Source organism: Eulemur rufifrons, chromosome 2, assembly GCF_041146395.1.
Source record: "Eulemur rufifrons isolate Redbay chromosome 2, OSU_ERuf_1, whole genome shotgun sequence".
Classification (NCBI taxonomy): Eukaryota; Metazoa; Chordata; class Mammalia; order Primates; family Lemuridae; genus Eulemur; species Eulemur rufifrons.
The window spans coordinates 116850140-116875265 of record NC_090984.1 but is presented as its reverse complement, the minus strand read 5'-3'; the positions used below and the strand labels follow the sequence as shown (position 1 = coordinate 116875265).

General features: G+C 36.6%; 1 protein-coding gene across 4 annotated transcripts in view; it reads right to left on the bottom strand.

The window, feature by feature from the left end:
* PPP4R4 (protein phosphatase 4 regulatory subunit 4) overlaps positions 1 to 23997 on the bottom strand; it is a 101829-nt gene extending 77832 nt beyond the window's left edge. For 3 of the 4 annotated variants that reach the window (XM_069465263.1, XM_069465265.1, XM_069465266.1), the window contains exons 1-2: positions 23755 to 23997; positions 22138 to 22211 (exon numbers count right to left, since the gene is read on the bottom strand). In XM_069465263.1, coding sequence (XP_069321364.1) covers positions 22138 to 22211; positions 23755 to 23874 — 194 coding nt within the window. In that variant the 5' untranslated portion in view covers positions 23875 to 23997. Of the gene's footprint in view, positions 1 to 22137; positions 22212 to 22574; positions 22851 to 23754 lie in introns of those variants that run through there. The other variant, XM_069465264.1, reaches the window with a different exon arrangement.
* Between the last annotated feature and the right edge of the window lie 1129 nt (positions 23998 to 25126).

Sequence of the window (25126 nt, the reverse complement as noted above, 5' to 3'; positions counted from 1 at the left end):
TGTAAAGATATCAAAAGGATAATAAGTGAATGCTATGAGTAATTCTACACATACAAGTTGACAACTTAGACAAAATGGACTGATGTCTCAAAATACATAAACAGCTATAACTCATCCAATATGAAACAGATAATCTGAATAGTCCCTATATCTATTAAGGAAATTGAATTCATATTTTCAAACTCCTACAAAAATCTCCATGCCCAGATGGTTTTGGTGGAGAATTCTATCAAACATTTAGTGAAGAATCAACACCATTCTAAACAATTTCTCCCAGAAAAGAGAATCTAAATCATTTGATGAAGTTCAAAATCACTGTAATCCATCATATTAATAGGCTAAAGAAAAAAATCACATGATCATATAAATTCAGAGAAAACATTTGATAAAATTCAACACATGGACGATGAAATTTCAAATTCAATATCATTTATAAGCACTCAAAAAAATAAAATACCAACAAAATATGTGCAGGATTTGTATGCTGAAAATTATACAATATTGATGAAAGAAATCAAAGGAGATCTAAACGATTAGAAAGACATGTTATGCTGATGCACTGGGAAGTTTAGCATAATAAATATGTCAATTCTCTCCAAATTCATATACAAGTTTAACACAATTCCTATCATTAAGCAAATACAAAGTAAAAGCACAATGAAATATCACTACACACTTATTACAGTGGCTAAAAGAAAAATAATGACAATACCAAAAGCAAAGACACTGGATCACTCATTCATTGCTGTTGAGAATGTAAACTGGTGCAGCCACTCTGGAAAACAGTTTCGTGGCTTTTTAAAAAACTAAACGTAACACCATGCAACACAGCAAATTCACTCTCAGGCATTTAGCCCAGAGAAATGGAAACTTATGTTCACACAAAAACCTGTGGATGAATGTTTATTGAAAACCTATGCTCACATAAAAACCTATGAATGAATAAAACAGCTCTATGTGAACAAAAAAAAAAAAAAAAAAAAAAGGAAACAATCATATGTCCTTAAATGGATAAATGGTTAAACAAACTGTGGTACATCCATACCATGGAATGTTACTCAGCAATAAAAAGGAACAAACTAATAATATGTGTAACAACCTGAATTAATCTCCAAAAATTTATGCTAAGTGAAAAAAAGTCAATCCCAAAAGGTTACGTACTATATAATCTCATTTGTATAACATTCATGAAATGACACAATTATATGAATGGAGAACAAACTAATGGTTTCCAGGGGTTAAGGAGGGATGTAGAGGCAGGAGGGAAATAAGTGTGACTATAAAAGTGTAACTAACATGAGAGATCCTATGGTGAAGGAAATCTTAGGTATTATGACTGTATCAACATCAATATCCTGGTTGTGATATTGTAATATAGTTGTTCCAGGTGTTACTATGGGAAGAAACTGGGTAAAGGGTACATGGGTATTCCCGTATTACTTCTTACAACTGTATGTGAATCTACAATTATCTACAAAAATTAACACAAAGCAGATCACAGACTTGAGTGTAAGAGCCAATACTATAAGACTTCTAGATGAAAACTTAGCAAAAAAATCTAATGAACTCGAGTTTGACAAGATTTCTTAAATAGGACACAAAAGATTATAAAAACAACCAAATGAACTTCATCACAATTAAAAACGTTTGCTTTTCAAAGACACTGTTAAAGAAATGAAAAGGTAAGCCATAAACTGGCATAAAATATTTGCAAAACATATATCCAACAATTTGTATCTAGAATGTATAAAGATTCTTAATAACAAGAACATCCAGTAAAAGGTGAACAAAAGATTTGGATGCTTCACCAGAGAAAATATACCAATGGCAAATAAACACATGAAAAAATGCCCTATAAAATTAATCACTGGATAAATTCACATTATAGCCACAATAAGATATCACTAAACATTCATTAGAACAACTAAAATTATAAAGACTAAGTTTGACAATTTCTTTAAAGGTTACACATATACCTACCAAACAACCCAGACATTCCACTCTTAGATATTTACACCTAAGGGAAATGAAAGCATATATTCACACAAACGCTGGAACAAAAATATTCATAGCAGCTTTGTTTGTAATAGACAAAAACTGGAAACAACTCAAATTTTCACTAACAAGTGAACAGATAATCAAATTGTGATATATTCATATAGTGATATATCCATATAACAATAAAAAGGAATGAAATATTGATACACACAACATGGATGAATTTCAAAATAATTATGCTAAATGAAAGAAGCCATACCAAAAAAAAAAACTACTTTATGATTTCATTTTACATAAAATTATAGAAAATTCAAACTGAATTATAGTGGCAGAAAGCAGATCAGTTGTTGCCTGGGGATGAAGAAAGGAGAATGAAGGCCAGGTTCCATGGGGCATGAGGAAACTTTCTGGGGTGATGAATATGTTTATTATCTTGATCACAGTGAGGGTTTCATGGGCATATACAATTGAAAACTCATCAAACTGTACATTTTAAATATACGTAGTTCATTGTGCACCAATATTGCAATAAACTTGTACAAAATAAAGTATATAGATACAAAAAGAAAGACTGATGAAAGGGTACCTAGAAAGATGACAGCAGCAAGCACATAGTTTTTGAAATTTCCTGAACCCCTCAGGAAAAAACAGAGCAACTAGGAGAGTAAAATTAAAAAAAAAAAAAACTCCATGCATGGCATCTACACCATAATTATATAAGATTTCCCACACAAACCAAAAATATATGCATGTATGGACAAACAGCTAAAAAAGTACATGGTTTTGTATACTCCAATAGCTAAGGAGTCCAGGAAGTCCACAGTAATATCTGAAGGAGCTGAAGCAGTCTCATCCCCATGAACTTTCAAAACTTCTAGAACAAAGGCCCACATTAAAGAAAAGTTCTGGGAAATAGAATCTGAATTGACACAGGGATAAGAGATCAGACACACACAAAAAAGAAGGTCCAAATAAAAGTGCAAAAGAGAAACAGAACCAGGGAACCACAGAAAGCAAGGCATCCTATTTTAAACACTACAAAAACAACAAAAAAGGGAGTTCTAAAACCTGAAATTAGAAAAGCTATCTGGAAGCTGTATTTATATATATGTCTTAAGTCCTGAAGCAAATCTCCTTCTAAGGTTTATGAAAACCAAATTCACATAAAAATGGGAAGTAAAGATCATGATCAGATTCTATATGCAAATTTTTTTAAAAAGAGAGAATAAGAAGCAAACTAATATTCCTAAAGACAATGAAAGAGACATGCCTATAAAACAGATAACTATAACCTACTATTTCTCCCTGGGCAAAAATAAAAAATTAAATGCATATATTATGAAAAACCACATGAATAATTCAGAAATGAGGTGATAAAATTATAGAAAATGTAAACTGAACTACAGTGGTAGAAAAAGCTCAGGAACAAATTGGAAGAAATATTTCAGAAAAGAAGACTAAACTAGAAAGAAGAGAAGGGTAAATGAATATAATGGATAATGCCACAAGAGAAATAAAAGGTTAAAAATTATTAAAATTTTAAAAAGATTTGAAAGAAAGTAATATGATTTGAGAATTCCTGAAGAAGAAAAACAAAACAAGGGAAGGATTTTTTAAAAGTTAAAAAAAAAAAAACTTTCCTGAAATTAAAAAATATCATATACCTGACAAAAATCAACCCAGTATAACCAACATTAAGATCTACTGTTGAACTTTAAAGAAAAGGAAAAATCCTTTGGGCATCCAAACAAAATGAGCAAGTTACTTAGCAAGAGAAAGAAAATCAGATTGTCATTCAGACTTTGACAGCAATTAAGATTTTAAAAAAACAAATAATACTAGTCTATAGGGCTGACATTGCTCACTATAAACAGGATATGAAAAAATATAAAGTGAACCTAAACAATCACCATAATTTCTATCAAACATAAAAACTAAATTTAATTTATATAATCAATTTATATCTGACCCTTCTCTTACCCAGGGGGAAAAAATGGATATATTATGGGTAGTGCATTGAGTATTATGAATTAGAAGAGAAAGCAACTGGATTAGCTAGTAGTTCTCACCTGGTAGCAATCCTTCCACACACACATCCCCCTGCCTCAGTGTCTGGAGATATTTTTGATCTCACAACTTGGGAAATGTTACTGTACTCTAGTAGGTAGAAACCAGGGATGCTGCTAAACATCCTACAATGCACAGGACAGCTGACTACGACAAAGATTGTCAAATCTCGACAAAATATTCCTAAGAATTCCTGGTTTAGACAAAGCAACTATTAGTTGAGCTATATGAAATTGCCAACATGAGATCATTATAGACCTACAACAATGGTAATTTCATACTTTCAACCTATGCATTGAGCTTAGCAGAAGTATTATATATTAAGTCAGTGACTTCATGTAAATGTATACAAGTTAGGTAATAACAAAATGCTAGTACAGTGGTTCTCAAACTTTAGCATTTATCAGAATCTCCTTGGAGCACTTGTTAACACTGAGCCCCACTCCCAGAGAGTCTGGTTCAGTTGGTCTTGGTGAGGCCTGAGAATCTGATTTCTAACAAGTTTCCGGGTGATTCTGGGACCAAATATTGAGAGTCACCACAATAGAGGGAGAGTCAAAAAAAGAAGAAAAGAAGACTACAGAATCTTAACACTTTTTAGACCACAAGAGTGAAATGAGCCAAGTGCACAGTAACAGTATGCCTGAATGAAGCACAAGGTCCATCTGACATCAGACTGCATGTGTTTGCTACTTGTGTTAGTCCTGGCAACAAGGACATAATGACAATGTTAAAAGGAATATGGCAAAAATAGCAGAGATGGAATAACAGTAAGTCTACTTAAATGTACATCAGAGGAAAGTATGATGAGGAGTTTGGGAAAGGCCTGTGTATCAGACAGAAGAGATACAGAGAAGAGTAGACTTGGCTGTGCATTTAAAGTGGGGGTTCTTAACTTGCAAGCCTGGGATTGTCTTGGGGCTGTGAACATGCTGTTATCTCCTGCTGAGTTTAGTCACAGTCACTGTAAATAAACCAAGTATGTATGAATCTATGCTACCATCACTGACTGGAAGGAATCAAAAAACAATCAGCATTGAGGGAGTAAACACTACCAAATTTACTTTATCGCTATTTGATATGGTACATGTTATTTTAAAATAAATGTTTAATCAACATTATCATTTTTGTTTTTCTACAAAATAAGTTTCCCAGACTTCAAAACCTACAATTTTCAATTGAAAAGTCCAGGACAATCATCATGGTTACAACTTGAGTTGTTTCTTTTTGCCCCAATTTTGCTATTCTCTGGAACAGGCTCCTTGTCTAGGATATTCACTCAGAAACAAAAAGAAAACAAACCATTCCTCTAAAAGTAAAAAGAACTGGGTTAATCATCTAATCTGTACACTAGTGGCTAAAAAGGAAAGAGGAGAAAAAAATAAGACTAGTTAAATAAATGAATTTAGGACAGCTGTCTTTTAAATTCTAAATTAATGTTACTAATTATTTTATCCTCACTGGGAGATGCACCTATTTTAAAAAGCCATTTATAGTAATATCTTAAACCAATGAAAAACAAGTCAATCCACTCAAGTATTCTTTGCTATAGAGAAAGTTGCACAGTCTTCTTTGTTCTCTCAGCTTCTGCCACTGTGATAGTAAACTTCACCATTCAAGTGAGTGACCAATAGCTGGTTTCTGACCTCCTCGAATCCAAGGATGTTTTGCCCAAATTCTACATTGCCCAGTGCCTAAGACAGCAGACACAGTCAGGGCTTCATAAATATTTGTTGATTTAAAATGAATATGTCTCCACTTTATATCAGCCACCTACTCCTATTGTCAAAGGCTGAATCTTATTACCTGGAAATGCTCCACTTACATAATCTCAAGCTCTGTGATCTCATTTCTTGGCCATAAACTCTTATCTTTCCATTTTTCTATTATTAAGCCCATTTTTCACCCTCATCACATTTCTAATCTCTTAATTCCTTCTTATTCTCCATTTTCTAACATTCCTTCTAGTTTCACTTTCTTCCTTGCCAGCCTGAACCTCCCTATCATTTCAATTAGACTCTCACTAATAACCTTACTTCTTCAATTTCCCTGATCCTAGTAACAATGAAATCAAAATAGTGCCTGAAAACTATATGCCAGGATTTGTGCTGATAACCACTTTATTTGCATTCATCTTATTTAATGCTCACAATAATCTTATAAAGGTGGGTAGACACTATTATTACTCCCTTGTATAGATGTGGAAATTAGAGCTTAGAAAGATAAAGGTAATTGCCCAAAGTTATCCAGCCTGTGCAACTCCAAAACCCATGCTACTAAGCATTACGTGACACTGACTCCCTTACTAACTGTGCATCCAGACAATACCAAATCCAACCATCTGCTGTTTCCATCCCACTCCTGCTCCTAAGTTATGCAGCGCTGCTAGAGAAAATGTATAACTGTGCTGCTTAATGCTTTTAAAAACATATGACTTCAAAAAGGAAAAAAAGCTGGTCCTCAATGATGCTGAAAACACAAAATGATAACCAATTTGTAGCAATCAACAAAGGGACCAGAAACTCTTAGTATATGATATTGCCTAAAGCACTTTCAGAAATACTATCTTGGGTCTGTCAAAAGGAGGCTATATGCGCTAGTTTACAAAACCTTTGCCCTTCCCCACAAAGAATAAGCCTCATGTTAGAATAGATCTAGACACTAACAATATTATCTTTCTTTATTCTTGTACCTTGCTTATACCATCTAAGAACTTAAAATCTAATGAGGTACATTTTGACTATATAGCAAAAAGTCCTATCTCTTTTCCTAGCCTGGGTACCCTCATAGTTTATTTAGCCCTAAACCATTTGGAAAAGGCAGAGGAGAAGGAACAGATGGCATCCAAAAATGATGACATGACATAGTCAGTCACTACTGTATCTGAGAACTCCAGCTTGGCTACTGTTTAGCTATGTGTAGGGTATTAAATGACTTATATTTATAAAGAGCCAGTGATCCTACTCCTTGCAGCTCTCACTTGAAATCCAAAATATGATACATAACTGTTGACACTTCTTGAATGTAGAACAATAAAGCAGATGCCACACAGGCCTTGCTTTGAGTTCATAATGAAAATTAAACTTTGCATAGCTGATATTTATTTATTTACTCAAATTATTAAAGTTTGTTTTAATGAATAGAACAAAGTAAGTTAAATGATTACCTTAGAAAATTAACCTTCTAAGAAAGATAAAACCTTCTTTAAAAAGAGGACTGATTGAGGGTCTCAAGAATCTAGAGCAGAAGACACTGAATACCAACCCATAATAACATCAGTAATTTTTCAAATATGGCTCATTTCCATATGTTAGTGCTATGAAATCCAATCCTTAATAATGTTAAATCTTCAAAACATTGCCTTAATTATCTTATATTAAGAACAATATATTAATATTCATTGTATTAATTATTATATTAACTATATGGTTAGAGAACTATTCAAACCTGATTATAGTCATCACATGTAGGATCACAGAGAGGGATAAGTTATATTTTTAATAAGACCAAAGGAAAGGTAAAAAAAAAAAGTAACATTTAAGGGCCTACTATGTGCTAGACAAGGCACTTTACATACATTATCACGTTAACCTTCACAATATGGGAGCAATATATTTCTAGCCTTACGTTACAGTTGAGGAAACTGAGGCCCAGGAAAAAAAAAATGTGACTCACCCAAAGTAATCCAGCCAGTCAAAATCAGAGCCAGGATTCCAACCTATGCTTTCTAAGTCCATGACCTATAGCCATCACATTACCTCAGATCATAGTCCCGTTATAAGAACTGGATTAACTGTCAGCCTAAAAAGGTCTCTAAACTGATAGTTTTGCAAGAGTTGTGCACGTGATTTATTTAATAATATTCATGTTACAATAAATTCTTTACTGATAACATCCACTATGTGTCTTTTACAATCAATACCATGTCAACATAGTATGCAGAAGTTTCATGCTCATCGTGAGCATGTACCACTAGTTTTACAGAGAGCAATGCCTTTTGAATGGCTCTTCAACTTTATATCTCAAAAACTGATACAGCTAGATAGGAATAAGTTCTACTGTTCTGTAGCACTGAAGGGTGAATATGACTAACAACAATTTAGTGTATTACTTCCAAAAAGCTGGAAGAGAGGATTTTGAATGTTCACAACACAAAGAAATGATAAATGTTCAAGGTGATGGATATGCTAATCACTACCCTAATTTGATCATTATACATTGTATATACAGAAATATCACTCTGTATCCTGTAAATATGTACAGTTATTATGCATCAACTAAAAATCAATGAATCAATGAATGAATGGTCCGAAATTTGCCTGAAAAACAAAATTGAGCTCATTTTCACTCTCCCTCTTTATACCCACAGAGGCATAAACAGCCCTCTCACTCCCCAGGCACACATCTGGGAATGATTTCAACCTTCTCTTTCTCCCTCACATTCCAGAGCAAATTTTACAACAGTATAATACAATGAGTATGATCCTCAATTGCCCTGGAGTAGAATCAACTTACCAAGATGCAAGTATACCTGTGGCATTAATAAATCCTTGGTTTTTCTGTATTGTTTATTTTGGATTTTTTCCACATTGTAGTTCAATATAAACAAGACTACATTTGATGTTAGCTTTGGTATGTTTTTACTGTATATATAAGGGAGGATAATTATTGTGAAATTTTAGTTTCGGTTTCATACATTGATACATGTGCATACCAACATGCATGTGTATATGTGGGTCTCAATTTAAAATGTATTCCTTACATGGTAAAAAACAAAAACATAAAAAGTTGAAAATCACTGCTCTAAAGTATTTTGCAAAGAATAAAAGGGAAGATTACCAAAGTCTGTCCTAAATATATGAGCTATAGCAGGAATACTGAATGCAAAATACAAGTTCAGAAATAACTACATAAATTTGGAAGATTTCTGGAAACATTGTAAGCTCCTCCCTGTTATTTTTTTAACTAGCCTTTCTATTTTCCCATTAACAAACAGCAGTAAAAATCCTCAAAAAATATTTTTTAAAATACATAGCTATGTTAGGACATAGCAAGGGAAAGGGGCTAGCTAAGAAAACATACTGCCAATCCAAGAGAAAGAGAAAAACTCAGGAGGGAAAATAAAATAGTAACCAACAGCTATAAAAAAGAGATAAAAGCAGACCAAACCCCTGGTACCTACAGGAAGAAGAGGTGATAAATGGCTATCACAGGAAGGGGAAGGGACCCACTTACTTAACCTAGAGAAGACAGCTGGGCTAGTATGTTTAATCGTTCAGGAAGTATTTACTCAGGACTGCTGGGTACCAGGCATGGTTCTGGATTCTCCAACACAACCTAGTAATGCTTTATGCCTAGCATAGAATTTGTTAGACAACAAAGACTGAGTACTTCGAGTACTGAGGGAAAAAAAAAAAAAAAAAACAGTATAAAATTACTCCCAGGTGTCCCTCCAGTATGATTTAAAAAGATGATCAGGCTCCAATAACAAGTAGAGGCGTATTTAGATAAAAAGTGTTGAATTCTGTTTTAGGAACACCAAGTTTGAAAAGCCAGCAAGATACTCTGGTGGAGACATCCTGATGGAGGCAGCCAACAAGCAGGCCTGGTCCAAAGTTCAAGAGAAAAGGCCAAGGCTACAGCCACAGATTTTGGAAATTACGTCATGGAGACTATGACTAAAATCTAGAATGGATAATATGACTCAGAAAGAGAGTCTCAAATAATACATTGTGGTGCCTGACTGCTAATCTGACTGATTATTACTATAAATGGCACATAATCAGAAGAAATGTAATACAAATCAATTATAATATTTAAAAGCCCATCAATCAATCAAAAAAATCAATGTGTAAAATCTGTGTGAAATAACAATTCCTTTTCTCTATTAATAAGGACACGATAAAATAGAATATAATGGAATGTTGGAGCTAAAGAGGGCCTTAGAAATTCATCTCCTTCATATTGTGACAATGAAGAAACATTTATAGAGATCATGAAACTTGTTCAAAGTCAACCAGCTAGTTATTGTCAAGGTCAAAGCATCATCTCCACAAGGCAAGAATCTGATTTTTAAAAAAACTACTGGTCCTATAAGATCTCTTATGGGTTCCTAAATAAACTATTCATTTAAATTAATTTCATACATATATATTTTCTTAATTTTTTTATATTTTATTCTCTAAGAGAAAAAAAAAGTCAATTTTCTTCCTGATGTCTCTTATAGTAATTGCTTCAGACATTATCATTCCTTTCAGCAATATATGAATTACCAGTCCTCTGGCTATCCTAAAAGAAAAAAATTTTTTTCAGCTTTACTGAGGTATCATTGACAAATAAAATGTGTATATATTCAAAATGTAGAACATGGTGGGAGTTTTTTTGCCATTTTTATTATAAATCTACAAATTATAATTGTATATATTTATGGGGTACAAAGTGATCATGTTTTGATATACATATACATTGTGAAATGATTACTATAATCAAGCTAATTAACATATCCATCACCTCACATACTTACTTTTTTTGTGATGAGACTAACGATATACTCTCAGCAAATTTCAAGTATACAAATGTCTAAGGAAATATAATTACAAGAGATAAACCAATAAAATCTACACTGTCTTGGAACGTTAAGAAATAATTTTCCTGGAGAAAAAGAAAGGAAGCTACATCTATTTATCCACTAGTATACCAAAAGAAGAAATAAATGTTTTCCAAAGTAAAAACACCAGAATTTTGATCTCCCACCACCACCAGCAGCTTTTTGCTGATCAAGTATTTGATTAAATGCTTGACTAAATGTTTATTTTTTAATGTGTATATCAAAAAAGACTACAGATATCTTGCGAATGTTCCTATTTTGTAAAAGAAAGACTTAATATGCTTAAATATCAGAGATAAGGAACAGGAAAAATTTCAGATACTCTCAGGTTTTTAATCTGTGACAGTAAGTAGACATTGGTGTCATTACCTGAGATAAGCAGGCAACCCATATTTGAGTAAAGATATGAAGGAAATGATGAAGATGGCAATACAGATATCTGAGGGAAAAATATTAAAAGCAGAGAGAACATCAAGTGCAAACGCCATGAGCTAAGTGTGAACTTGGTGTATTTAAGGAATAGCAAGGATGGCTGGAGTATATACCATAATAAAGGAACAGCAGGAAACTAAATCAGAGCTATAATGAAGGAGTAGGTCACAGAAATCAAAGTACATTCTCAGACCTTAATGGAACTAAACTAAAAATCAACAACAAAAAGATATCTAGAAAGTCCCCACATACTTGGAAATTAAACACACTTCTAAATGACCCATGAGTCAAAGAAGTTTCAAGGGAAATAAAAAAAAAAATTTCAACTAAATGAAAATGAAGATACAACATATCAAAATTTGTGGGATACAGCTAAAGCAGTATGAGAGCAAATTTATAGCATTCAATGAATATATCAGACTAGAAGAAAGAACTAAAATCAGTACTCTAAGCTTCCACCTTAAGAAACTAGAGAAAGAAAACTAAATGCAAATCAAGCAGGAGGAAGGAAATAATACAGACTAGAACAAAAATCAATGAAACTGAAAATAGAAAATCATTACAGAAAATTAATAAAATCAAAAGCTGATTCTTTGAAAGATCAATAAAACTGAAAAGCCTCTGGCTATACTTACCAAGAAAAAATTTGAGAAGACACAATTTTCTAATATAAGGAACCAAAAAGAGGACATCACTACTGATCGCACAAACATTTAAGGATAATATAAGGATACTAGTGTAGCATAACTCAATGCCCATAAATTTGATAACTTAGATGAAATACAGTAAGTACTTGAAAGACAAACTACCAAAACCCACCCAAGAAGAAATAGCCTTAATAGCCCTACATTTATTAAAGAAAACGAATTTTCTGTTAAAAAACTTCCAAAAAAGAACATTCCAACCCCAGAGGTTTAATTGATGAATTCTACCTAACATTTAAGGAAAGAATAATACCATTTCTATACAACCTCTTCCAGAACATATGAAACCACTTTTCAAGTCATTTTATGAGCATTACCCAAAAATCAGAACTAGGCAAAAACATAACAAGAAAACTATAGACCAAAATCTCTCATTAACATAGATGAAAAAAATCCTCAACAAAATATTAGCAAATAGAGTCCAGAAACATATAAAAAGACTAATACATCATGATTAACTAGGATTCACTCCAAGAATGCAAGGTTAGTTCATCATTCAAAAATTGATCTGTATAATTCATTATATTAAAAGACTAATAAGAAAAGCTATATATCATATAATATCAATAGATTCAGAAAAACATTCAACGAGATTCAAAATTCTTTCATAATAATAATTATCAGCAAATTAGAAATAGAGAAAACTTAATGGTATCTATAAAAACCTACAGCCACATCATACTTAATGGTGAGAGACTGAAGATCAGGAAAGGCTGGGAAGTCCTCTCTCATCACTCCTATAATGGAGAAACCTGGTAGATACCACCTTAGATTAAGATTAGCATTACAGGAGATGAATCATGTTTTTAGCATGCACCTCCTCATATGATGGGATGAGAAAGGCACTTCACTTCCATGGTACTTTTCCCAAAAGCCCATAACCCCAATTTAGTAAAAAGGAAAACATCAGACAAACCCAAGTTGAGGGATATTCTACGAAATACCTATCAAGATCATGAAAACCAAGGAAAGATTAAGAAAGATTAAAAACCAAGAGAAGACGAAGGAGGCATGACAACTAAATACAACGTGGTATCCTGGATTAGATCCTGAAACAGAAATATAAGGATATTAGTGAAAAAACTGATGAAATCCCAATAAAGTCTGCAGTTTAGTTTATAGTGATATTATCAATGTTAATTTCCTAGTTTTCACAAACGTACCGTGGTTATGTAAGATGTTAGCTTTAGGGGAAACTGGTGAAAGATACACAGGAATTTTCTGTACTATCTTGGCAACTTTTCTGAAAATCTAAAATTATTCCAAAATAAAAATTGTATTTAAAAAAAGTAAAAGGACAGAAAAAGTTATACTGTGTAAACACTAACCAAAAGAAAGCTGGAGTGACCACACTAATGTTAGATAAAGTAGGTTTCAAAAAAAGAATATTTCAAAGGATAAACAATGATAAAGGGTCAATTCACCAAGAAAACAACAATCCTAACTGTATACACACTTAAGTACAGAGTTTCAAAATACTATAATTGTTTAGGTATTTTGTGTACTAGTAAAAAATGATTTGAAAGGAGGAATAGACAAATCCACAATTATAGTTGGAGACTTCAATACTCTATAATCAATGAAACAAGTTATAAACACAATAAAATACCACTATACACCACTAGAACGGATTAAAATTAAAAAGACTGATCATACCAAGTGTTCTTGAGTATACGGAGCAACTCATACTCTCATATACCTCATATACTGCTGGCAGAAATGTAAAATGGTACAATCATTTTAGAAACAGTTTAGCAGTTTCTTAAAGAAGTAAACATACACCTACTACATGACCCAGCCTTTCCACTCCTAAATGTTTACCAGAGAGGAAGGAAAGCACATGTTCACATAAAGATCTGTAAATGAATGTTTCTAGACACTAAGTTTGTAATAGCAAAAAACTGGAATTTACCCAAATGTCCATCAACTGATGAATGGATAAACAAAATGTGTTATAACCATAAAATGGAATGATTATCTACAATAAAAGAGTACACTATTGATAAGTGCAACACCACAGATGAACTTCAAAATAATTATGTTGAATGAAAGAAGCCAGATAAAAGAGTAGACACTGTATGAACCATTTCTATAAAATTCTAGAAAGTGCAAACTAATCTATACTAACAGAAAGCAGATCAGTGATTGCCTGAAATGGGAGGGATTCAGGGCAGGGAGAGAGGGATGACAAGGGAACACAAAGTAATTTTTAAGGGTGATGAATATGTTCATTATCTGAATTGTGATGATGGTTTTACAGGTGTACACGTAAGTCAAAACTCATCAAGTTGCATAGCTTACATATGTGCAATTGTTGGATGTCAATTATACCTCAATAAAAGCTGAAAAAAATAAAAAAAATACATGTACCATATGACTAAGAATTCTTAGCCATTTATCCAAGAGATAGAAAAACGTATGTCTACATTCCATAACAGGCAAAATTATTCTATAGTGACAAAAAGATGAACAGTTGCCTAGGATCAGGGTGGGGAGTTAACTGCAACAGGACACCAGTGACTTTTTGGGAGTGACAAAAATGTTCTCTATTTCATGCTGGTTATATAGACATGTTCATTTGTCAAAATTTGAACTATATACTTATTTTATTTAAATTATACCTCAATACAGTTATTTTCCCCAAATGGGGGGGGGTGGAGGGTTTTGGTGGCCCAATCTAGAAAACTAATCTGGAGAGAAAATTTTAGACTTGGGCTCAGAAAAGATAAGCAACTTACCCAGAGTCTCTCAGTAAGTAAAAGAGCAAGACTCAGCCTCAATGAATAAATCCGGATCTGTCTTAATGTAGAGTATTTCCAACACAACATACTGATTCTCAATGCCCAACATACTTGCTAATTGGGATGACCTCTATTATTAATACATTGAAATTTAAGAAAAATGCATTTGTTTCCTTAAACAACAACTTTCTTGAATCTTTCAAGTACCTGCTGGTACAATGCCATTCATTCCCCAGGAGATGCCTAGCAAATAAGTACTTAATAAATATTTTGTATGTTTTAACCCGAATTCATATGATTTATTATAAAGCAACTATTAATACTATTATTAACATCTCTGATTGGAGGGAAAATTACATTATAAAGCACATCCATACACAAGGATATAATAGATTTTGCAATTATTTCTAACATGATCACCATATATCAGTATAAGCCAAAAGTGGTGACTATGAAGAACTAAGTCTGAACACTTTCTCTATGCTTCCTACATTCGATGGCCAACATGATCAATGAAAGATACTTAAAATAACCAAAATATCCAAGTTGAAAGTTGTACAGATTTAAAAGATCATTGGACTTTATTCCATGGTTTAATTCTCTGCATGTAACCCTAATTTTAAGAAAGCTATATAAATTTTACCACTTGGTATAGTCAGCAGTTTAATTCTTAATGCAAATACTAAGAAACCACTGTACAGTTCAACTTAACAAGACTGGAAGCCAAACAACAGAATTCCCACTTTTTATAGGGAACTAATTAGCTATGATTTAGGACAAAACTCAATCTTCCTATGTCTCACTTAGCTACTTCCCAAGAGTGTTGATATGAGTTAATTGTTCATGAAGACAAATATATACACACATATACATAAATGTATAATATATACATACACATGTTATAATATGATCACATTGTAGTTACATAACTACATTAAAATCTGTAAAATCATTCATTTTAATATTATTGTATTTAATATTACTGTATGAGTTAATTGTTCACGAAAACAAATATATACACACATATACATAAATGCATTACACATACACGTTATAATATGATCACATTGTAGTTACATAACCCATTCAAATCTGTAAAATCATTCATTTTAATATTACTGTATTGATATATTTTCTTATATTTTATAGATTCACTTTAATATATTTTATTATTTTATGTTATGAAATATTATCATAGACATTTATAAGCATTTTAAATAAACAAGATGAAAACTTTGCTCAACTTCCTCATAACTGCATGTTAAGTTCCAGGTCTTTTCAATGACACTATATGGGTCACTTATATATTGATGCAAATAGTTTACTTTTTATTTTTAAGCTTCTCCTACAGATCCCATGAGAGCATTTTCTGCTTTCTACTGATATCACAGAGAGAGCCTTCTGAAGCTTCAGTAAGTAGGAAAAAAGAAACAGATGCCTCCCATGGTTGTTCTCATTACAAATGACAAGGAAATGGAGTTGGGAAATAATCTTCACAGCCCTTATATTCAGAGACCTAGTACTTTTCCAAAACGGAGAATTCAGGGTTTGCCAATGACTTAAGTAATTTGGCCTTAGCAATAATGGAAGCTATACAGCTGGAATCCATTATATACTCCTCTTAATACGTTAAACAGTGATCCCTCTGTCCTAAAAAAAAAAAAAAAACGAAAATGAAGATGCCTGCAATTTCTATGTGGAAAGGCAAGTCATTTGTACATTATCTTCACAGAGAATGACAACTTGGGCAATTTTAAAAAATTGGGACCTCCTGGAATCATTAGAAGTACAGGGACTGGGGATGGTACTCCCCAAAACAGGTAAAGGACTCCAACATCCACCTTGTTTCTCTTTTTTTAAGAAAAAATAATACACCAAATACCTCATCTCCTAAAAGACAGCCTTATAGCCAAGAGTCTTCTAACCAATAGTCTAGCCCTATAAACATTTATTGTAAAAAACCTGTAACTCCCTTCTTGTATGGAAAGAAAAAAAGTTAGATGATGTAAGTAAATCATGCACAGAAAAACAGAAACATCTAAAGGCTACTAACTATATACCTCATTACTGAGATGCTAGAAATTACGTGCTAGAAAGTTTATCACTTTTGTTTTCTTAAAAATGTAGGCTTGGACCATTTATATATTACTGGCAGAAGTATAAATTAGTAAAAGCACTTTGGAAAACTGTTTAGCAGTATCTTTTAAGCTGGATGTGGGCATATGCCATGACTAATCATTCTACTTCTATGAAGATACCTAAAAGAAATGCATACAGATATTCACCAAGAAACTCGTACATGAATGTTTATAACAGTATTATTCTTAAGCCAAAACCGGGAAACAAGCCAAATGTCCATCAGCAGTAGAATGAATAAATTGTGGTATAGTCATATAATGGAATACTATACAGCAATGAAAGTGAACAATTACTGCTCCATGCAACAATATGGATAAATCTCTTTTTAAATGGTAAGAAAAGCAGCTAGGCAAAAAAGTGCATACTATGGTTGCTACTATATGAAAATAAGTTCAAAATCAGGCAAACCAACCCATGGTGTTAGAAGTCGGGAGAGTAGTTATCCTTTGCATGGAGGCCCAGTACTAAAAGGCAGAAGGCATCAAAAATATAAATCAATAGTGAAAGTAAAAGAAATTTGAGGAAATAGGTCTTAAAAATAAGGGTCTACAAAGGAGTTTTTCACACAATTATTCACTTTTGGATAGCAAAGAGGATAGGTATTTTGAAAGAACGATCACAAGCCAGCTGGGTAGCAAAGCTGGAGTTCTCCCTACTGCCTCGCTGCAGCCCCATTCTAGTCCTGACCACAAGCTGAGAGATGCCAGAGTTCTCAGATGTGATTAGCCATAGGCCCCAGTTCACACTTCTGTTTACTTCCACTGATTTGGCTGCAGAAATCTCACTGTTACACCACTAGGGGGCGCACTTACTCTTTTAAAAAAAAACAAAATGGGGGGCGGAGGGTGGGGAAGAAAAAGGGAAAAAGTTCCTGATTAAAGATGCACTTTATGGCCAGACGCAGTGGCAAGTGCCTGTGGTAGTCCCAGCTACTCAGGAAGCTGAGGCAGGAGGATTGCTTGAGCCCAGGTTGTAGTGCACCATAATTGCACCTGTGAATAGCCACTGCACTCCAGCTTGGGCAACATAGTGAGACTCCGTCTCCAAAAGAAAAAAAAAAAAAAGGTGCACTTTATCTGACTGTCCGGGGAAGGCAAAGTGCAAAATGTTTTAAAACTCACAGCACAAGGTGAAAAATATTTTAAAAGTCACAAGTGACTTTAAAAGTAAGCAACATCCCACCTTTGGGAAAGGAGACAGAAGGAAATTAACATCAATGGGGTACCTATTATGTGCCAAGTGCTCCACACATAATATAACCACTCTGTCCCACTGTTTCACTTGACCAGCCTTTAAAAAAGTAAAAGAAAAAAAAAACACTCTGGGAAATGGGAAATATATTTCCATTTTAGAGATGAGAAAACTAGGGATTGAAAACCATAAGTAACTTGTCCATGGTCACACGGATAGTAAACTGTAGAACTGGATATATAGCCTAAGTCTATCTGATCCTATTGCCCACTATGCAAAAATATTAGAAGTTGCATTCTGGTCATCTTAAATATGCTTCATTCCATTAAGCGGTATGTATTTATATCACAACAAAGAACAAGAAAGAACAAAAAAAATCATACACAAACACACAAAAGTTAAGGAATGTCAAGCAGTAATGAATTGCCAACTGAAGGATGCAGCCACTAAGTAAGTAATCTGGGAATTCAGAGAAGCCTGGGCCCCACGTGGTTTCAGCAGTTATGGAAGGCGTTATGAAAGACGCAAGATTACAGCTGGATCCTGGGGATGGTAAATGTTGGATAGCTGTATAATGAAAGAGTATTCCAAAATTAGCTGGGCGTGGTGGTGCATGCCTGTAGTCCCAGCTATTTGGGAAGCTGAGGCGGGAAGATTGCTTGAGCCCAGGAGTTCAAGGCTGCAGTGAGCCATGAGCATGCCACTGCACTCCAGCCTGGGTAATAGCACAAGACCCCTGTCTCAAAAAAAAAAAAAAAAAAAAGGTATTATTCCGGAATGGGGAAAAGCAGAGTTAAGGATGAACACAATGTGTCTGAATAATAGTGAAGAAGCCAGCATAACTGCTTCAAAAAGTGAAGGATTAATTGGAAACAACCCAAAATGTCCATCAACTGATGAATGGATAAACAAAATGTGTTATATCCCCACAATGGAATACTATTCTGCAATAAAAAGGAATAAAATACTGATACATGCTACAACATGGATGAGCCTTGAAAACATTATGCTAACTGAAAGAAGGTAGTCACTATATATGGCTATATATTGCCCGATTCCATTTATAGGCATGTCCAGAATAGGCAAATCCATAGAGTTGGAAAGCAGATGAGTGATTCCCAAAGGCTGAGAGGGTTAGGAAGTGAGGAGTAATTGCTAAGAGTACAGGATTTCTTTTTGGGGTGAAGAAATGTTCTAAAATTGACTGTGGTGATGGTTGCATAATTCTGTGAACACACTAAAACCTACTGAAAAGTACACTGTAAATGGGTGAACTACATAGAATATGAATTCTATCCCAATAAGGCTGTTAAAAAAAAAATGAGGGACTGGTGGGACATCACACTGCACAGCTAAAATGGAGTCACTTATGGAGTATTCTAAATTACAGGCTTGACTGGACTTTATCTGGCAGAAAATTAGGGGTATATGAGAAAAGATTTACTTAAGGAAAACACAGTATGCATACTTAGGACTCTTCTATAATAATATTATTCACATGTTTTAAGTACATTCCTAAAATATATGCCAACATCACAAAGAAGAGCAAGAACAGGAAAAAGATGCTGTGACATGATTTTGACTGAGACACAAGCTGTGACTATTAGGAAAGTTGTTTTGCTCCAGTGCTAAATGCCACAGATGGGTATATCAGCATCATATTTACGCAAAACCACAAATTCATCTGTGTCAAATCTTTTAATACAGTAATATTCTAAACTTTAATGAAAATAACATTTATAACTGACTTGTCAGTGTAATTTGTTTTTCACTGGATGACTGTATATAATAACGCTTTATTTAGATACTGGATTCAATTTAATGCCATCAGAACCTTCACTAATATAAAGTATTTTCCTCCTGATAGTTACACACATTTGACTCTGAATTCCAATTGAACATAATATTCCAAAATAGTTTTAATATACAAAATAAGAGAGCTAAAGAAACAAATCTAACACACAAAAGCAGAGCAAAATATATATGTATATATGAATATTAAATATCCAATACAGAGGAAAAGGTAAGGCACTCAAAAATAAACCTGAATATCATTGACAGTGGGGGGAAAAAGGACTCAGTACTAAGTTCTATAGCACTAGAAAGTACGAGTGAACAAAAGGAATAAATTACATTTAAAATAGAAGGCTCAATACATGAGAGCAGATGAGGAGGCTTTAACAGAGGCAAAATTTGGAACGCGTTTATGAGATAATCCCACCCCCTCCCCTGAATCCCAGGGAAGAAAGAATCTTTCAGGCAATCTTGGCATAATCCCTCCATTAGTTGATTTAAAGTGAAATCCCACTTTCCCCCAGGAGGTGGTGAGATGGTACGAATACAAAAGAAGAATTCAGCTGGAGAACCCATACACAACCAACCTAGTGTTCCCCTTCTGAGTCACCTTGCAAACCTCCTTCAAGGTAGGTGAGCCACAAGAAACTAAAGGAGATATCAGATCTCTCTTAAAACTCTCCTAAGAATGAGATGGCCCATCTGTCTCTATAAGGGCTTTGTAAGTTCCAGAACTAAGTGAAACTTATGTTCTGTGTCTGAGAAATAAAGACAACTTAGACAACCTGGTTTGCTAACAAAGAATAAAAACAAATAGAAAACAAATAAGCTTTCCTAAAAAAGAAGCCTTATCACTGATATCTAGAATAAGGTGTCTGCTATCGCAAGTAAGTAGAACAAGATTCTCCATTTCCTAATTCTAAGCCAGTGTTTATACTAAAGAAAAGAATTCAGTAGAATAGGAGCTTATTTCAAATCATTAAGTGCTGTATGTTAAAAGAAATTTATCCAAACGTTCATCAACTGTTTACCCACTTCAAATAAAAGAACTGTGGGAAAAGGCAAATGCTGACAACTATTGTTTACCATAATAAACATGCTAATTATCAAGGAATAAAATGGGTTAAAAGTTGGATTATTCTCTAAGTAAACACCAAAAACACATACTGTTCATTCATACACAAATAAAAGTTTTCTTTTAAATAAATAGGTAGAAATGATGACAGCAAACCACAGATGACCAAAAGGGGGAAAAATAACATCAACATAAAGTCTAAGATGCAGAAACATTTTTAAATGATAGAATTATCAAAGGGAATGGTCTAAATGGTAAGCATGCTGGTACTCTGACTAAAGTAAGAACAGAAATTCAAGATTCCACTATTAGACTAAAGAATAATTAAGAAAATAGAAGTCCTAGAGAGGAAATTTTTTTCATAGGATCATTCAGTGAATAACGGAGGACTGAAAACAAGAAAAGAGAACAAGCTCAGTACCTGAAACTGGCACTGAGCTAAGGAAACAAGGATGATAAATATCCTTGGAAGTAAATAAATAAAACAAGTTTTCAAAATCTGATTCTAAAAAACAAAAACAGAAGTGAAGACTAATTTGTCAAAAGGGAAAAAATGTTTTGTAAGTTAAGGAAAAATTTTAAAGTACATATACACAAATGCCTTAGGAAATTTTGTTTCTAAAGTATTTTCATCAATATGTTCATTAATATTCACTGTACTCACTTTTAAGATGCTAAATCTACAACCAATTTTTTAAATAGTTCAAAAAAGTCTTGTAAATATTTACAATAACCATTTGCCTTAAGCAATTCTGTAGAGCCTGTGAGATGGTTTGAAACTTAAATGAGAGCAGGCTCAATTAAATTTAAAAAACCTCTCAGGCAAAATTATAAAGCTCATGTAACAAAAGTAACATAAATAGGATATCCTAAAGAGCAAATTGAACTATCATACTTGTGGATTTTTTTCTATATAATAAATACCATATAAAGTTGATCCTCTACAATTAACTTAAAATTAATCACAGGATACCGTGACTATTAATACATACACACACACACACACACACACACACACTTTTTACCTTTAATACCTCAAGGTTGTTTCCCCAGCATTTTCTGCCCCAAGAAATGCTAAACTTACTAAATCTTATGTGAGAAAAACCAAAGCCAGGAAAGAAAAAGAGGATGATGTTCAACTCAAAGCATCAGTTGTTCTGCTCCTCCTTCTCCAAACAATATTCTATAAGTTAGGTATCTTACTTGATTTCAGTTCTCAAATTCGTAAGTCCACACCCAAACCTAATTTATAACATAATTAAGTGCTATGCATGTGAAAGTACTCCATTCAAGTGGTTAAGTAAATGTGAGCATAACTAACCTATCAGAAAACATGCCTCCATGCTGGGGGGTGGGGGGGAGCAATGTCACAGAAAGACTAGGAAATACCTGAGCAGATAGACAGCCCTTTCGATATCACTGAGGCCTTCATCGACTGTCAATCTTTCTATTTCTTCTGGTGTCTGTCAAACGTAAAATACAAATTATGCACACAAACATCAAATCAGTCTTGTGTGCCCCACCCGACCCCCACCCTCTACGAGTATAGACTAATGAAAAAGTTTCCCCCTTAAACATTAACAATGAAAACTAATCAAGGATCTGAGGATACTAGGCTACATCAACCACAGATATTTCCAATTGGGTGGTTGAGTTTTGGGGGTATTTTTTGGTTTTGGTTTTTACTCTTCTAGATTATAGATTGCAGCTTGGGAATCATATCGTGGCTTCAGAACCTTGCTGAAATCAATTTCATATGCATGTATAAAATAAATATTTATATATGTATGTTGTGTATATATATATGTATATACATACACACGCACACTTTTTTTACCTTTAATACCTCAAGGTTATTTCCCCAGCATTTTCCACCCCAAGAAATGTTAAAAAGGGGATGGATGAAGGCTGCAACCGAGTGGGAACGCAAAGGACAAGATCTGGAGTGGGGGAGGGAAGGGAATAAACTCTGGGGCTGGAAGGGAATCAAAGATTGGAGATATTGCGGCAGGTGGGAGAGAGAAGAGCTAAAGCAGCTAGTAAGAGGACGGCCAGGGAAAGGCGGGGGGGGGGGGGGGGGTCGTAAACCAGCTTTGCCAGCGGTGAGAGCTGGAGCCTCTGGAAGGAAGATGACTTTGCGGGGTCGGGGAGAGGGTGGGGGTGGGGGGAACAAGCTGAAGGTTGACTCTCTCAAGGGGGCTGGGGAGCAGGGTCCCAGCTAGAGTCCTGGAGGGGCTGGGAGGAAAGGGTGTGCAGGGACTTAGGATGAGGGCGAAGGGTCGACAGGGCTTTGAAGACGGGGACCAGGATGAATCCGAGAATGGGTGCTGGTTGGGAAGCGAAGGGAGGCCGGGCTGCCTTGGGGACAGAGGGACCCAAGCTTGATCTGATGGAGGGCTGGGGGGTGAGGATGGGACCTGGGGTGGTCCCAGGGAAAGGTGGGGAGAGGAGTGGGGACTGTGTGGTCCGAGGGGTAGGCCCGGGGCCAGAACCCAGACACCATCAGGGGACCAGGGCTGGCGGAACCCACGAGAGGACCGGAGCGAAGCGGGCTGTGACTGCGAGGGGCAGCCCTTGCAGGGGGCGGGAGAACGGGGCCGCAACTGAGGGGCCACGGCTGCCTGAGGGGGTAGGTCGCTGGGGCTGCCCCCTGACAGGGGCTCGGCCGTTCCTGGAGTTGGGGGGGCGGCTAGGACGCCTCAGGAGGGTCAGGGGCCGCGGGGCTGGCTACGGGTCAGGGAATGGGTCAGGGACCAGTCCTTCAGGGCTAGGGATCCAGATTGGGAGAACCGGGGCTGAGAGGAAGAAGGGGCTCCGGGAGGGGCCGGTTCTGGGTGACACCGCAACCGGGGGCTGGAGGAGGACGGAGGGGCCGGTCCGACTCTGAGAGGGTCCCGGGTCGCCTCAGGGAGGAGACGGTGGCGGAGTGGGACAGGGGTCGGCGCCGGGCTGAGAGGGGCCAGCGGGCCGGGCGCCCTGATGGCAATTTCTCTCCCCGGGGCGCACCTTGAGGCTCCGGCGGACCGGCCTCTCGATGATGGTGAGCTCCTGCAGGTCCTCCATGTAGCCGAACAGGCTGTTCTGACTGAAATCCATCGCAGCGGCTGGCGGCGGCGGCGGATGCATGGACCGCCGGGCCGGAGCGGCCCCGGGATGCCTGACGCGCGCAGCCCCGCGGCCGCCCACCAGCAGGACTTTCTCCCGCTCTCGCCCGCGGCAGCCCAGCGAGAAGCTGGCGATCGGCGGGAGGAGCAGCACGGCCCTTTGAGGGGGCGGGACGGGCGGGCGGGCGGCGGGGGCGGGGCCGGGGGCGGGGGAGCCGCGGCAGTGCCCGCCTCGGCCCCGCCCCCTCCCTGGAGTCGCGCGCACGCGGCCGGACGCAACCGCCGCGCAACGACGCAGCGCCCTTATCGCCCCTCTGCGCCCTCTCCTCTGCCCTCCTCTCCTCTCGCCCCGCCCCCAAGCGAGCGCGCCCTACCCCGCGGCGCGTGCGCACAGCCTTCCACCCACAGCCGGCGGAGGTGGAGGGGCGGAGGCGGAGGGGCGGAGGCGGAGGGGCGGGGGCGGGGACGGGGCGGGGCTGGGGTGGGGCCGGGGGCGGAGAGGCAGAGCCAATGAGAGGGCAAGCAGAAGAGAGGGCGGTGGGCTGGAGTCTGGCTTCCCCCGCTCAAGTAGCCTCCCAGTTATCCCTACGACTGCCACCCGACCTGGCGGACTGCGAACGTGGAGTCACCCTAGCACAGCTCTAGCCCTGAGGAAGGGGTGTGTGGGAATACAGTCCTGGAGGAGCCAACATTTGGGGAAGGGCAGCGCTCAGAAAAGCCTCTTGAAGGAGAGACACTTAAACTGAATCTTAAGTGCAGTCAAGGTAGAGCTTGGGGTTCAGGAAACGAGTGCCTGGCATGGTGGGTGGAAGAGAGAGGACACTAGGGCCTTTATGAAGAAAGGCCATGCTGTAGACAGCCACGTGGAGTCGCTTGCTCTTGGTTCTGTTAAGAATAGGAAGCGATAGAAGGGAGATTGGGGCGATTTTTTGAACCTTGGGGACAATAGTTATGTTGTTCATACTCTTCAGCTCGTCAGAGTCAGCAAGGCCCCTCTCTTTAATTTTTATTTTCCACTCATTCCTTCTCCACACTCCCCTTTCCTCTACCCGCCATATGCACCCTCTTTTGTATGTTTAACTATTTCCCAGTGCATGTACTGTATATATCCTGGAAAGAGACATGGTTTATGTGCCTTTTTTTTTTTTTTTTTTTTGAGACAGTCTCACTTTGTTGCCCAGGCTAGAGTGAGTGCCGTGGCGTCAGCCTAGCTCACAGCAACCTCAAACTCCTGGGCTCAAGCGATCCTCCTGCCTCAGCCTCCCGAGTAGCTG